The sequence below is a fragment of the Sprattus sprattus genome (assembly GCF_963457725.1).
Source record: "Sprattus sprattus genome assembly, chromosome: 4".
Lineage (NCBI taxonomy): Eukaryota > Metazoa > Chordata > Actinopteri > Clupeiformes > Clupeidae > Sprattus > Sprattus sprattus.
Genome location: NC_137923.1, coordinates 34,674,695 through 34,691,246, shown reverse-complemented (window position 1 = coordinate 34,691,246; position 16,552 = coordinate 34,674,695). Strand labels below are relative to the sequence as shown.

The following is a 16,552-nucleotide window of genomic DNA, read 5'->3' as shown; positions in this document are numbered from 1 at the left end:
AGCATATAACGATGTACGTCGTTTTCGCATTAGCCAGCTAAACTGAGCACTGAAGCACTGCACTGGTCTGCCTCAGTATCCAATCAAAGGACGTTTACGTGTCACGTTCAACGCGAGGAAAGAAATCTTCCGGGCCTTCTAGAAGGCCCAGTGTCGCCAACTTGAAATCTGATTGGTTGTCACAACTGTCTGTTTCAGTTCATTCAACTTAAATGAACTGATACAGACAGTTGTGATAACCAATCAGATGTACACGGGCCTTCAACGTGAATTCTGAAGGCCTCAGGGAAGACTTCTGTTCTCGGGGAAGATTTCGCGGAGCGTGGCAACACATAATAGCTGAAATATGATTGGATGAAAGCTGTAACATAAATTAACAACGCTAGAAGTTATGAAATGAAGATAATGGACATTGAATACATATTTATGAAAAGAAAATATTAAAATTAAATGTATTTTATTACATTTATTTTCTGATGATGTTTAGGCCAGCAGAGAAGGCCTTGAAGGCCCTGACGGACCACCACTGGGGATAGATGGATATCCAGGTTCATATGGGGGGGTAGGAGGCCAAGAATTAGATTTAGCACCATGCAGCTCCACAAGGACAAAGGGGGCTTGGCTGTACCGAAACTACATGTAAGAAATGATGGAGGTTTCTTTGTTTCTGATGCAGCAATCTTTATTCCAATAATGTGCAGTGACGAAGCAGCCTTACTCCGGATTCAGCAGTGTAGGACTGAATAACACGCATTCACAATTCTAGGCATATATGGGCCATTCTACCGAATTGGTGCAAAGTCAGGTCGGAAATATTTTGAATTCTTTTATGTTTTATTCCCAAAACTTTGTCTGTATGTATATTGTACCATATCTAAAGTACACATATCTAGTAAAAGAACCGTCAATTTTTATATTGTATTTTCAGAATGTGTTGGAATGTTTTTCCTCTTCCAAAAATTGTCACTACCGAAACATCACATTTACTATAGTAAAAAAGTATTATCATTGACCTGTTCAGATTTTGTTTTCTTCCCTTCTCTTAAGAGTATTTTTACAAATATTTCTTGAATGTTTTCACAATGAAATCCATAAAAATGAAATTTTTACCAAATTTTCAAGTTCAATTTATACAATTCATGAAAATCTAAGTGCAATATTTCTTTGTAAAATGCAAAATACTGATCATATTGATTCCAGAGTTGTTGATTGATGAAATTGAACATACATTAATCCAATCAGTATCATAACATTTTAGTTGATTACTCAATATACTTCATTTTTTACAAAACATCCAGTGTTTCGGTAGTGCTGCACTGTTTCGGTAGTGACATCCAGTGTTTCGGTAGTGACTGCACTGTTGGATGGATGTTCATTTCTCTCCCAAAATCATCCAAAAGGTGCTCTGGGCCGCCCTTTAGTCCACACAACACATTTATTTAAAAGTTATGGGATTGAACTACTTACCATTTCATTTTGTCACTACCGAAATCATCTGGTCACTACCATATGTTTCGGTAGTGACTGTTTCGGTAGTGACAATTCTAGCTAACTTTAAGCATAAATAAAGAATTCTAGCAAGCACACGGCTTGCAAACACATCTTTGAAGAGGTGAACACACATACAAACATAAGATTTTCCATGAAACCCCAAAAGGTTTACTTAATTGAAGAAAACATGCGTTTCGGTAGTGACAATTCTTAAGGTTACACGTCGATTTTCAGACTTTGGAACACATTTATATAAAAACTATGGGATTTAGCTACTTACCATTCAACCATGAGGGACAGAGATGCAGTGTCAATGCATGGTCAAAAATGCAGAGTCGTGGCTAAAACACAGGGTCAGCCAATGGACTAAAACTTTTGTGTTTCGGTAGTGACATGAAAACTAGGGACATGATTTTTTGAGTATAGAAAATTGATTTAAAAATTAAACCCACAATAAATCTAAATATTCCAAGTTCTGTTTCAACCCAATCATAAAGATCTTTGAAATTAAATCATTGAAAAAAAATCAAAAAAAATTGAAAAGTGTTATTTAAAGGCATTGAAATTTAGATGTCAGGGTTGGGGACAGCTACTTCCCAATAGAAAGTACCCTATAAATGATGATTTTGTATATATTTAGCTTATCACTATCTCATGTAATGCATTGGGCTTATATAGACCATAACATTTTCTAATTAAATATCTATGCCTAAATACCTAATTGTTTTGTAAATAGTTTTTATTGTTGAGGGACTGCATATTACACGAATTCGGTAGAATGGCCCATATACTGTTTTAAGACCACTCCTAGGCCTCTAATGTAAATGAGCTAGGCTTGTAATGCAAACAGGTCTGGCAACCTTTTGTTGTGGTATATGATAATCTGGTTTCTCTGTCTGAGTCTGAGATGGTTCTCAATGGCCTCCCCCATCCCCATACTATGCTTAATTGCAGTCACTCACACCTCAGTTTGCTTCCTGACCCCAGGTGTCTGAGCAATACCAGTGTGGGGACTTCCTTTGTGACCATGATAAGATAACCCTTTTGGATATTCTGCTGGTGGTCACAGCAGCTGCTTGATCATGAATCTTACATACAAGACTACTTCTATGCTGCACAACTCAGGGCTGTAACATGCTGGTGTAATGGAGAGTATGTAGCTAGATGGAAGGATATAGAAATGAAGGTTGAGGCTAGCCCCATACAAATATTAATGACCGATAGGGAATTGTTTAAAAGGGAAGAGAGATTGTTAGACCCGATAACTAAATTCACATTGTGGACTTGGCACCTGGTAGTGAAAAAGTCTGGAATAGAGAATGAAATAAGACCTCTGAGGTGGATAACCCATGACAAAAGATTCAAACCAGGAATAAGTGATTTGGGCTTTGAGAGATGGGCAAATAGGGGTATTACAGCAATATGCACACTAATAGAGAAGGGTAAATTGCAGAGTTTTCAGGCTATAAGGGAGAAATTTGATTTGGAAGCAAATGACCTCTTTCGGTATTTTCAGGTGAGGGATTATTATTTAAAGGAAATAAAGTTAAAAGAACCCAAAGAACAGAACATGATTATAACAATAATGATAAATGCATATGAAGGGAGAAAATGTAGAGTGATTTCAGCACTATACCAAGCTCTAGGGTCCAGTGGGGGAAATTCAACTGTTCATATTAAAGAAAAATGGGAAAAAGAAATTGGAATAGAAATAACAGAAGATGACTCGTATAATGTGTGCAAGGGCCAACACTCAGCCACCAGCTCTAGGATATGGCGAGAATTTGGATGGAAAAACATTATGAGGTATTTCATAACACCAAAGATTAAGGGTAGATACGCTCCAGACCAGAAACCATGTTGGAGGTTGTGTGGTCAAATGGAGGCAGACCATACACATGTGTTTTGGAAATGTCAAAAGATGGAAGGATACTGGGAGGGAGTGTGGAGTGTACTGAGGGAGATATTGGGATATGAGATACCAAAAACTTGTCTGGTATTATACTTGGGGAACATTCCACAAGAGGAGGTGCAAGGAGGGGATAAATACCTTGTGAAAGTATTATTATTGGCTAGTAGGAAGGCAATTACAAGGGCCTGGTATAAGGTAGACCCCCCTACTAAAGAACAGTGGCTGATTATTGTGGAGGAGATCTACGACATAGAGAGATTTACACATACCCTGAGCATGCAGGTTGAACAGTTTGAAGGAAAATGGGAGAAATGGAATTATTACAGAAGGGATGAGGGTGATACCACTACTATTCATAGTAATGACATCTGAATAAGACAGAATTGTTGCATTGTGACTGAATGGAAGGACCTATAAGCTTTGTGTGTTTTTTTTTTGTTTTTTGTCTTGTTTTGATCCTTGTGTTTTGTGTGAGTGTTTTGTCTTGATTTGTATGGTTTGTTTGCATATTTTCTGTGTATCATTGTTGGAAAATCCATATAAAAATAAAAGTTTAAAAAAAAAAGAAAATAACAATTGTATGTGAAAGTCAGATTTGACAGTATGGATTATTAGTTCTTTGGTCTGATATTGAGATTGTCACATGTTTATGTCCCAGAGAAGTAAAGGACTGGCTGTGTTCCAGCTGAGCATCAACAAGTTTGACACTGAGGGCAAATACAAGTTCCTAAGGTAAGAGCACTACATTTCAACACAAAGCACTGTTAGCCAGTAGCAAATACAAGTTCCTAAGGCGAGAGCACTACATTTACATTTCAACACAAAGCTCTGTTTCACCAGGAGCAAAATCAATCTTTTGATGCAAACCTTGTTCATCCTATAAATGGTTGTTTGTCCCCGTAAAGCAAATTCCAGATTGAGCATTGTTATTAGTGTTATGTATATTCAGAAATCTAACTAACAATGGGCATCATGTAGAGCAAGTTAATGCCATTTACAATTTGCATTGACACAGTTTTTGTTATAGCACAGTGCAGTCTTCAGTTTTAACAGACAAACGTTCCTTCAACTAACAAATAAACCCATACAATGTCCAGAATTACTACTTCTTGTCCAATTCTCTCTCACTGAATCAATCTGGCAAAATAAGTCACCTCACTATTTTCAAAGTTAGTCATATTGCTACAAAATAAGAGTTCCTTCCCTGTTTTAAATATTGTATGAAAAATACCTAGGGTTAAGGTTTGCAAATGTTCTGTATTTAGAGCCCGGATTCTCCCCCTTGAGCTGTGAAATGCATTATATGCTGTATTCCTAATTTCTATTCATACTGACTTGCTGTTATTGCAGGTGCATGTTGAAGATAAGTCACCACTCCGGAGTAGAGGGTGTCATCATCAAGAATATCAGAAATCAGGTGGACCTTTCCTTAAGGGTAGGACCTAACACTAGGAGAAACATTTCCAGTATTTAAAAATGCCTTCAAATCCATTTAACACCTAAAACCATGTAACAGCCTTGGATGTGTTGTAAGTGGCCCTCATGAAACCTGCACTTGACTCCTTTTGTTTCTCCTGGATTGTTTGCTATGGTAACGAGACACTTAATTACACATGAATATGTGTTCAAATTTGATATTCGCTTCAAAATTCTCTTCCAAATTAAGGGTTTTGGTTTCACAATGCTAGATACTCCAGTAGCAGGCTCAAGTTGAGTATGCATTATGAGCGGCACAACTTTTCTCAACGGTTTCTGGCTATAAACTTTACCTATTGTTTTTAACGCTTTGCAGTTGTACAACGTGCCAAATACACCCGGTTGAGGTCATATAAATAAAGGAATGTCTTTATTTCCAGCCAGGAAACAAGAATGTGTGGTTCCAAGGAATCCATTTTCTGCCTTTACTGCGCCTGGTTCTGAGCCTTCCTCAGGGTGCTGAAACCGATCTATTGCAGAATATGGATAGGTGAGATGGCATTGCAAGACACACATGCCATAAATAAACATGTTGGGTATGTCCTTTATGCTTTAAGGTTAATGCACTGACAATACTATTAATTCATATCATTCAAAAGGATCATGGAATCCCTTAACCTTCTGCGATATTTGCTAATAAGAGACAAAGAGTGTGACAATGAGGTAAGCACAATAGATATAATGGAATAAAAGCCATGGATTGTTCATTTTATGGTGTGATGAGCAGCTCTTTAGAACTTGAATATTGATTGTCTCCAGACAGGGGTGTGGTTAGAACTGCAAGCATTGAATGACAGCTTCATGACGCCATTACGCCTGGATCTGAATATGTCGAAGGCTCATTATCAGGCAGAGCTAAACAATGCTGGCATAAAGAAGAAAGCAAACAGAGGTGAGACACTGCAAGACCATCAGCTTTCTTAGTTCACTGAAAGTGTTTTTTACGTAACTGTATTTCAGTTTATAACTCGAGTTTTTGTTAACCAATCCTCCTCTTAATTGCTCTTTTGTCAGCATGTGACCCAGAAGCTGTCTGCACAGTAACTGTAGGAAATGAGAATCTACCAAACCTTACACCAGAACTACAGATTCAGGTGAGTTCTGGTAAATATGTATTTAAGCAATTGTTCATCAGGAAGATATTTTTCTTAACATTAACCCTAATTTAAAGGGACATAGAATGTTTTATGTCAATAAAGCTGCAAGCAGCAATATGGGGCCAAGCACATCTGTAGGATGTCATGGTAACATTGTTAGGCAGTTGAGGCGATTCACACAAAGTCAAATTTGAAAACATTCTGCTGCCAACTTTCATTTTAATAATTTCCAAACAAAGTATATCAGTATATCCCCAGGTTCATCCACCACTACCTTTTCTTCAGACTTAACCAACCTGTTCACTCCATATAAACCTTTATAGGGATGCACCGATACCACTTTTTTACAAACCGATACGAGTACGAGGATTTTTATTTCTGTACTTGCCGATACCGAGTACCGATACCGATACTTCCAAGATTTGATTTCCATGAAAGATTTTATTTTATCCTCTGCAGGTTATGTCAAGCCTATAGTACAACATTAACAGAAGGCTATCCCAAGCCAAAAATAAAGAGCTTTCTGGTTTAAACCAAAAAAAAAAAAAAGAGTCAATATCATCACATTAGACAAAATTTGCATATAGACAGATGGCAATTTAATTTGCTGCATAGTTAACAACACAGTCTGCTTAACAAAAAGTGAACAGAACTTTCCTGGATGATAAGAACATGAGCACAGTTCAGTTACAAAAGGATCAACAACTCTCTTCCTCCCCTTCTCTCTCTCTCTCTCTCTCTGTCTGTGTGCGTGCGCGTTTTTGTCTTTTGAAAGACGTCAGTAAAAGTTGGTTGCTTGGTCTCTTAAGCCACTGGCATGATAGTACAGCGGATAACCATGAAAATTGTGCACTTTTTGAAAGAAACATGAAACTACTACCATAGTTAGGTTATACCATGAGGTTCATTTTCAGATTTGGAGGGAAGTCAGATTTGACCTCTGAGGCCCGGTAGAGGTCAAATCCAAGATGGCCGCCAATAATATTCAAAAGTGCCTCACGTTGGAACCAAACACAGTAGAAAAAGTAGGGCAGCCGTGGCCTACTGGTTAGGGTTTCAGGCCGGAGACCGTAGGGTGGCCGGTTCGATCCCCGACCAGTACGAAAAATGTGGGCGGGGGAAGTGGTAGACCACTGCTCTCCCATGCCCACATCCACGGCTGAAGTGCCCTTGAGCAAGGCACCTAACCCCGATCACTGCTCCCCGGGCGCCGCCAATGGCAGCCCACTGCTCCGGGTTAGTGTTACTTCACTTCACTGTGTGTGTGTGTGTCACTTCCCTGGATGGGTTAAATGCAGAAGTTAATTTCAGAGTGTGTGTGTCTACACCACCTCTGCCATAGAGAGGACTTTCACTTTCAAAACACTTAAGGTGTCATTTCCTACTAACTTTTGGGTACCCACTCAAATCATGCAGACATAGGGGGGTGAGCGGTGCAAAATGGTTGTTTATTTCCAAAATAATAACAGTAATTGTGATGCCAATAATAAAAATTCAAATAACAACTAGAAAATGCATTTCCTGAAGGAAATACCAGTGCATGAAATGCAAAAGTTAGGAAAGGAAGAAGAAAAGAAAGAAGAGTGAAAGAAGGAAAGAAGAAAGGAAAGAAGAGTGGAAGAAGGAAAGAAGAAAGGATAGAAGAGTGAAGAAAGGAGAGAAGAGAGGATGAAGGAAAGAAGAGTGAAAGAAGAGTGAAAGAAGGAAAGAAGAAAAGAAAGAAGAGTGAAGAAAGGAAAGAAGAGTGGAAGAAGAAAAGAAAGGAGAGTGAAGAAAGGAAAGAAAAGTGAAAGAAGGAAAGAAGAGTGGAAGAAGGAAAGATGAGTGGAAGAAGGAAAGAAGAGTGAAAGAGAAAAAGAGAGTGAAAATATTGAAAAAAGGAGATAAAAATGGAGTGAAGAAGAGAGATTGAGTGTGAGAGAAAGTAGACTGAGAGGGATAGAGAGAAAGATGGAGAGATGGAGAGAAAAAAAGTAGAGAATGGAAGGTGTTTTAATGTTCCTAGTTACAGTTAAATTGAGAGGGACAGAGAACAGGTTCCTTTGATTTGGTGCAGCTGTCAGTGAAGCACAGGTGCAAGCCAGTTTAAAGACCCTATTATGATGTCATAATGGCCCAATGTAAGTCAATGGGAAAATTTCGATTCGTTTTTATTTAATATCTTAAAAAGTATAAAGTTTAGAAAAGTGAAAAATACATAGCATAAGTGTCGTTTACAAGACCTACGCAACAAAGTTTGAATGAAGTTTCTACGTTAAGCGGTTCGGGCTGAATTAATCGCAGAAAAAGGTAACAAGAATAAGAAGAAGAAGAAGAAGAAGCCTAGGAATAACAATACAGGGCATTTCATGCACTGTAAAAACAGAGATCTGTACAAGTGCAGCTTTGAGACACGAGCACCGTCCAGTGCACCCTTTATGGCAGTTGCAGCGGATCAGCTCATGGCAAGACTTTGCTGCTTCAGGGAGAGTGGTCCAGAGTGGCTGCCAACCAGTTGTTTCCTTTGTCCAGCCCCAGTCAGATGGCTCTGGCATCTATGGATCCAGGACCAGTGACTGGTTCCAGATTTTCGTCTGAAAGCAAGTACGCTTGATGTGCTGTTTGAGGGCAGCCTGGGTTGGAGGGATGTTTTCTGAACTCCTGGACTTCTGGGAGAAAAGCTGTTTCCTGGCATCATTCACTTCCATGGCTTCACTGGTTCGGTCATACATGAGCACCACAAATCGTTCCAGCAGTAACATGGACTCTACACTGACCTCACTTGGCATGCATAGGAGTTCCTGGAAAGCATCACTGACCTCTGGGAAAGACTTCCATGTTTCCCAGGCAGTCTTCTATCCACGGCCAGCAAATGCAGACACAGTGTCACATCCAGTTAAAGCATGAAAGACAGGGAGAGTCAGGCACTTGATAGGAGTCATTGTGGCAACCATTTTGTGAATAGCGATGAACCGGAAACTTGACCCAACACCAAAGGAAATCCACAGTTCATCAGGAGTTATTTTGCTAAAAGAAGCCACTGCCAACACCACCACATCCGTATCAACGGTATGTATGGTCACCTTCTTACAACCTTTCTGCACAGCATCTGCCACATGCAGAAGTAGCCGAGTGTCAGCCTCTTCTTGCGAAAATGGGGCAAGGCGGGCCACACATAAGTCAGCAGGAGAGCAGAGGACTCCAGTTCCATCTGTTGCATACAGTTCCTTGTCCTGTGCTACAGGCAGATTAACGGCTTCTTGGGCCAGGAAGGAAAACAACTCTGTTTTGTTTTCATCACACTGAAGGAAGTCTTTCCAGTTATTGGGCATCACAGTAAGAGTGGAAGAGGATGTGTCATAGGTGTTGTACACCTTTCCAGCCTTTGGGTCACAAACTCGGTGTACTGCTCCTCACCAAGGGTATCAATCCTTCTTACAGCATCAGCAACTTGGGTATCAACGATGTCTCTTGTGTCAATGACTAAAAGTTCTTGGCTGTGTTCTAGAAATGGATTCCCCATCTCTTCCAGCACTGTGACGAGTGCCTTAACCTCCTTCAGGAATGCTGTTTGCACTCCAGGTTGCTGTTCATGGTGTCTTGAGTCACTGAGTCCATGCTGTTGGTTTGTTGCCTGTTCTTCAAACTCTTTAGTGATCCTGGCGAATTCTGGTCCTGCTACCATCCAGCGTCTGAGTGCTCCTGGATTTCCAGTCAGTTCAATAGCCCCACCAGAAACTTTGACCATGGCATTGTTCTGTTCATGGCACTGGTCAAGTGCCATGGCAGAGAACTGGTTGCTGGTTTTGTGCACCACGAAATGTCCGGACCTGAATTCTGCTATGACTGATGGGTGTCTGTCCGTGAGAGTCATCATATCACGGATGTGTACAGGAAGCCATCTGCTGTAGTGTGTGTGATCCAGGGCGAACATCCAGGGCATGATCTGTGTCAGGGATTCAACGTACAGCTGGAAGTTGCCTTCACGAATGGACCTGATGTACCGCAGAATGAGAAGCTGCAATGACAGGGTCTTATGCCAGTAGTCAAAGTGAACACTGGCCTTTGCTTGCTGAATGCACCACTCCTCAAAAGATAGACTGATAGGCGGCATGACATCTTTATCAGATCAGATATGCACTCTTCATTGTACGCTTGTTGCAGGAGTGTATAGAGACTTGCAGCCGTGACCTGGTGTGCATGGTGGGTCTTGGTGACATGTTTGGCAACTTCAACATGGCCATTTCAATATGTAGACCACCAAACATGATCACAAAGTGATCTTCTCCATAAGTGTCTGGCCAGGACCACTGTATTTGTTTAGCGAGAGCATACATTGGTTGGTCAGCAGCAATGACAGGAATCTGACCAGGGTTCACATTTTGAACTGCTCTTTTGATGATTTCCATAGAGTGCCGAATCATTGCTACTGAATGTGCATCGTCAAGAAAGAGAGGCAATAATGCGTTAATTGCTGCATGAGGGATGACAGCTTGGTGAACATCAGCGTGGTAGGCAGACCATGATATCATGCCATCAATGGTAGATGTTACAACAGCTGTCTTGACTTTTCTGCATACTCATCCTCTGTGGCGGCTGTAGAAACCAGGAGGGTGGAAGGTCTCACAGGACCTTGTACAGGTGGCACACTGAATTCCTTTGTCCGGAGGGTAGCTGGTGGCATGACTGTGTAGGCTGTTGGCAGAGGTGTCACTGTCTTGGTGGAAGAGCCATTTTGACTAATTACTAGCACACCGCGATCAGTTCCGCTTTGTGTGTGTGACGGATGCTGCATAAGTGAGATGCCGGTGCCGTGGAAGGAATCTTTGGCTGTTGCAGAACTTGGATTTTGGTCTATGTTGTCCACAGCTCCTGTTGTAAACAGTCCATGGTGCAACTTTGTTGGGCACACAACATCCTCCATCCTAAATTGCTGAATATTTTACCTTGACCTTTACATAAATGCATTTTCTTGAATTCTAGTGGTTTCAAATGTATCAGATACAGAATGGGCACCCAAAAGTTAGTGGGAAATGACACCTTAAGTGTTTTTCTACTGTGTTTTTGTTCCATCGTGAGGCACTTTTGAATATTATTGGCGGCCATCTTGGATTTGAATCTTTACCGGGCCTCAGAGGTCAAATCTGACTTCCCTCCAAATCTGAAAATGAACCTCATGGTATAACCTAACTATGGTAGAAGTTTCATGTTTCTTTCAAAAAGTGCACAATTCCCCTTTATTTGAGGGCTTAACCGCTGTACTATGAGTGAACTTTGTGTGCTTAGCACTATGGTGCGTCTTCAGATGTTTAATCAAATTGCTTGTGTCAAACGAAGTACTTTCCTTTCCCCCCTTCGACACTGTAACAGTGCAGATCTTACACTGTGCCTTACTCCTTTCATCATTTATCTTAAAATGAGTCAAAATCGCCGTTAAGGCAGCACAACGGTATAGCGATTTCTTACTAGAGTTTAATGTTGACAATGAACTGGGCTACGTTCTTGCAGCCAAATTGACACTTGCCTGAAGTTTGACTGTGTTAGGGAAGTTTTTTGCAACCTAGCCAGCATAGCTATCACAATAACATTGCAAAGAAGTTAATGCAAAAGCACTTAATATTAGCATCAGGCGGAAAAACGGAAAAAAAAAACGTAATACTAGCATCAATGTCCAAGAGTGTTAAAACAACCTCGCTAACATCGCTAACGGGATGTCTTGCTAGCGGCTACTTGCTAGCGGGTGTTTATGACAAACTAACAAGATTCCTGAAACACCAGACAAGACAGACGTCCTCTTTTACCCTCACATGTCCTCCTTTTGAGACCTAAATGCGTCCGGGTAAAAGAGGAGAAAACAAATACATTCCCGTCCCCGTCAATCAACCGTAGCAAATGGCAATAATATGTTATAGGCGCAGCGTCGCTAAAGACAGTAGGCTAGCCCCTACACTTTGCCTATGTAACAGCAGTTCTAAGTTAACTGCAAAACATAAAATAGCCGAAGATAGCACTTACCTTTACTGGAGGTCGTACGTGTTAAGTTTAAAATCTCTAGCGAAACCGCTAGCTTACGCAAGCCACCTCCACACATCGTATCCAAGCTGTTATTTAATTAATTTAAACTGCAAGTTCAACCTCAACTTATCTGTCTGCAATACTGCTCTCGGCCTCTATGCAACTCGCCGCTCTCACACCTGGCAGGCATAGACAGTAGAGGGAAGAAAACACACGCGTTAAGACGCAACACTGGGTATCGGTTTTTGGTATCGGTAATTTAAAACGAGTACGAGTATTTTAACGAAGTATCGACCCGATACCCGATACTGGTATCGGTATCGGTGCATCCCTAAACCTTTATACTAACCTAAGTAAAACAAAATATCCCATGTTTAGTGGTACCAGGACATTTTAAGAGCCAGTGAATATATTGGCCTCTGGTTTTGTCTTGAACTGACCATTCCGAATGACATTTCTTGACCTAATTAGACAAATAAGGAGTATGTATTTTTTGTTTAACTTTAACAGTAATGCACATTTTAAACAAGTAAAAATAATCTTAAACCATTGCAAGCCGATAAGATGACATGCCAGAATATGTTAATAATGTATTACGTTACCATTGAAAAATATTAAAAAGCATAATGTATTATTTTATATTTTAAACAAACATTAGTGATGAATGGAGCAAGGCCTGCTTCATGTTCATATCTGTGGAGATGGCAGACGGCACTGAACTAGGACATTTAGCACTAGACCGTTGCTAAAAAAAACATGATCATATGCAGTCTAGTTCAATTTAACATGTTTGATAAATTCAAGATTCTGGACGATTTCAGGGATCATTATGCTTTTAAGAAATATTTTTCTTTGCAATTTAAAAGAGGAAAAATGATTTCCTTGTTTATGGGTCATTTCGAGCTGCCCAACCTACATGTTCAAACTTGGCATCCTTTTACTTTATCACATTTGCTAGCCAAGGTTCTGGCTTTGTGATAAATCACTGCCACTAAGTTTTTCTATTATGCTATTGTTTACTAGTTTTATTTTATTATTAAAGTTTGTTTCTACTATGTAGAAAATGTAGGTATGTTAGCACTTTTGAGGTTCTTTTGAATGAAGAGTGTGTTACAAATAAAATACATTATTATTATAAGGTTCCAATTCTCACACCTGTTGAATTCTTCTGTGGACCTAAAAGCTTGCTCCTTGTAGCTATATGATTGGTAATGCAGTGACTCTTTTTTCAACTTCTTTTAGTTAAGTGCTCAGCTAAATGAGAACAATTAGATCAGGGGTCGGGAACCTTTTTTGCCTGGAGAGCCACTTTTACCATTTTTTTTTTTTAAATCTCAGAAGAGCCACAAAAAGACGGTTACAAGAGAAAAGTTTGGATATTTAACTAACCGTTACTTTTATTCAACAGTTTTTTAAATACATTTTCTACTCGTTTAAAACGTTATGGTACTACTACCTTGTAAATCGCAATGGGAAATGACAGAAGTTAACGTTACAATGTAACAACGACATGAAATTAACAACGTTAACAACATAACACTCGAAATTGAACATTAGGCCTACCCAGAGATTAATGCGACTTCGGGTGCTGCATAGACTTGCTGATGGCCTTGTCGTCTGGCTCATATTCAGTGAAATGAAGCTTCATGCAAGCATTGAGGCTTTCATCATTTAACCGCGAGCGCAGGTTTGTCTTTATATTTTTCATATGTGAGAAAGATTTAAAGATAGATTTCTCACATGCATAAGTGGAACTGTGGTTACCATGGTTAACACAGCAATACTAACGTTGCAATGTGCGATATTTAATGGGCAGTTAATTCCAAGTTTTTTGAATCAGTTTGTCTTCGGATGGAAGCTTTCCCATGTCAGTCCACTTGTGTTCACTCGCAAGCTGTCGCTGACGTGCGATTCCTTCCAGCTGATCGTTCAGTGATTTGAACTTGCCCACCTAGATGTCAGACGAGGTCAGTTTGGCACCCTCCATTTCGAAATTGCCGATAGAAACACCAGGGATGCACGATACGTTTTTTCCCTTTGTGACCTTTTCTAGCCCTTCTACATTGAAAGTGTTAGAATATTAATAAGCACGCTAAAGTTGAAGAATGGACCGGGAACGAAGTCAGGTTTCTGTAGGTTTATTTCAGCGTGGAGTCCCCCTCTCAGCTGCTGCTCAGAGAAGGCCTACCTGATAGCAGAATGTGTCTGCATTTATACATTTCAATCAGGTTACAGAGGGGAGGGCCACACCTTTTAGGGGAGAGGAGGGGGGGACAGTGAGGGGTTCACCTATGGGGGGAGGGGGGTTGATGCCAGGACACAAAGGACTAGCAGGGGGAGGGGGGTTCACATGTCAATTGTTTAGGGAGAGACAGACAGAGTACACATCCAGAGTAAGTTGCAGATACAGTACAAGCAGTTAATGTCTTACTACAAGAGATTGCAATATTTCAAGTTCCATCAAAAGTTTTCTGGTTGACGAAACTGTATGGAAATCTGTGATTTTGTTTGATATTGGCATGGTAACCTGCCGCGAATGTAACAATAATATTGTGCAGGCTATGGTTACGGGATCAAGTGAGGTGGAAAGTTAAATTAAATTACTCAGATAGACCTACGTATTTGGCACAAAGCCTTGTTATTTTAATATAAGTAGTATTGACTGTGATTTTAGCCCTCTACTAGGCCTAGGGCCTCATTTATAAAACGTACTTACGCACAGAACTGATCTTAGACTGTGCGTGCGATCAAATCCACGTCTAAGTACAGATTTATAAAAAACCGTCTTAGACGTAGAAAAGGACGTATCTCTACGTCTGGTTTCAGTTCGTGCAATACTGGAGTACTGCAGGAATTCAGGACTCTCCGAGCGCAGACAGCCGACACGCAGTTTCATTTGGGCTAAGGGTGAAAGGCCAAATGAATGTTTCGCTCAATAAAATCAAATAAACTATTAGAATAATTTACACATGAATGAGATTCACATCTTATAGGTATTCCGTTTTAATTTCACAAGTGTAAAACATTTCGCTCAAACTTATAGCCTATAAAAAGACTAATAGTGGCTTAGTTTTCAGTAGGAGATGGCTGCATTGGCGTTGTTAGAGCATATTGCCAACTGCGCAATAAGGAGAGAGAGGGTTTATTTTGTGATCGCGCAGACTTTTTGACACAGGATGATGTATGTCTGATAAGCAGGTACCGCTTGCCGAGAGCGTTGTGCCCAAATGGCCTCTCGTCTAGAGAGGCGCACCAGAGTCAACCAGGCCATACAGGTTCAGGTATTGTCCGTTCTTGGATTCCTGGCTACAGGAACGTTCCGATGAGAAATTGGAGACCAGTCGAGCAATCCCTGTCATCATTAAGCAGAATTTTGCCCGATGTTCTTCGCAGTATACTATCCCATATGCCCACAATTTATTAGATTTCCATACAGTGCCCAGCAAAATGTAAAAGAGGATTTCCTGCGTAAAACAGGGTTCCCAATGTATTCTCATCCAGATTTCGCACACTCAAAAAGCCTAGAAAGCCCACTTCAATACAGCACAGGTCGGTAGTGGAGCGCACCAAAGCCTTGGTGCTGCTGCAGATGCGGCTTCTGCTGCTCGTGCCGCAGGTGCTGGTGCTTCGGAGACGTGTCTACTACGTGTCAAATACTTTGCTTTTGCCATTACGCCACCAGACAGGCTTTCTAACGATGTTTTGGCCCACATCTGCTGTTCCATCAGCAGAACGTCAATGTCAGCTTCACTTTAATTCTTCTGTTTACATGTTTCTTTCTTGCTTGCCACTGTCACAGAGAGTTTGTGCATTGAGGATGCGCTCCGTTTGTGCATTAAAAATATGCTGATTAGATTAAATAGGGGCGTTTTGAGGGCGGAGATTCAGTTGCGCACAATTTCACGACCATTTGTGATTTATAACCGAAGGATTGGCGTACACGTGTTTTTTGTGTGTACGTCTGTTTTCTGTGGATCTCACTTACGCTCATTTCAGGAAATGTCTTAGACAAAATGTAGGATGGTTTCTACGCAACGTTTTATAAATGAGGCCCCTAGACTGACTGATCCCTTGATTACACGTTTTCCCCCGTATTTTTCTCCAACCCATTTCGTCCGAGAGCCACGGCAAAAGAGCCAGTGGTGGCTCGCGAGCCACAGGTTCCCGACCCATGAATTACATGTTGCTCTGCCTGATCTAATGTTCTGTCCTCCTAGGCTCTCCAATCGGCTTTGTTCACGTTTGAATTGATCGAGAGTGTCCTGGTGAGGATTGAGGAGATTATCGAGGCCAAACCTTAAACTGTGGATACATACCACTGAAGCTCAACAATGACATCTAGAAGGAGATGGCAACATGGTCAAAAATGTTGAAATTGTCAAAATGTTTTATTGTAGACTTTGTACCTGACAAAGTATCACTTGTGAAAGTTTAAATTCCAAATATTTACAAAGTTTGCCATGACAACCTCATTTCAAGGAATCATATTAAAATATGAATGAAGTACCTGTGGTCAATTCCTTGTGAATTAATGTCAATAAATACTACACTGTTTACCAAGACCAAAAATCATTTTTACAGC

The 16,552-nt window shown here is 40.5% G+C and overlaps 1 protein-coding gene across 1 annotated transcript in view; it reads left to right on the top strand.

The window, feature by feature from the left end:
* Positions 1 to 16,539, top strand: part of glmna (glomulin, FKBP associated protein a) — a 37,644-nt gene extending 21,105 nt beyond the window's left edge. Inside the window, exons 13-19 of the mRNA XM_080836136.1 lie at positions 4,062 to 4,135; positions 4,754 to 4,838; positions 5,260 to 5,369; positions 5,479 to 5,542; positions 5,639 to 5,771; positions 5,894 to 5,973; positions 16,188 to 16,539. Of these exons, the coding sequence (XP_080692262.1) occupies positions 4,062 to 4,135; positions 4,754 to 4,838; positions 5,260 to 5,369; positions 5,479 to 5,542; positions 5,639 to 5,771; positions 5,894 to 5,973; positions 16,188 to 16,271 (630 nt within the window). The 3' untranslated portion in view covers positions 16,272 to 16,539. The remainder of the gene's footprint in view (positions 1 to 4,061; positions 4,136 to 4,753; positions 4,839 to 5,259; positions 5,370 to 5,478; positions 5,543 to 5,638; positions 5,772 to 5,893; positions 5,974 to 16,187) is intronic.
* The last annotated feature ends 13 nt before the right edge of the window (positions 16,540 to 16,552 follow it).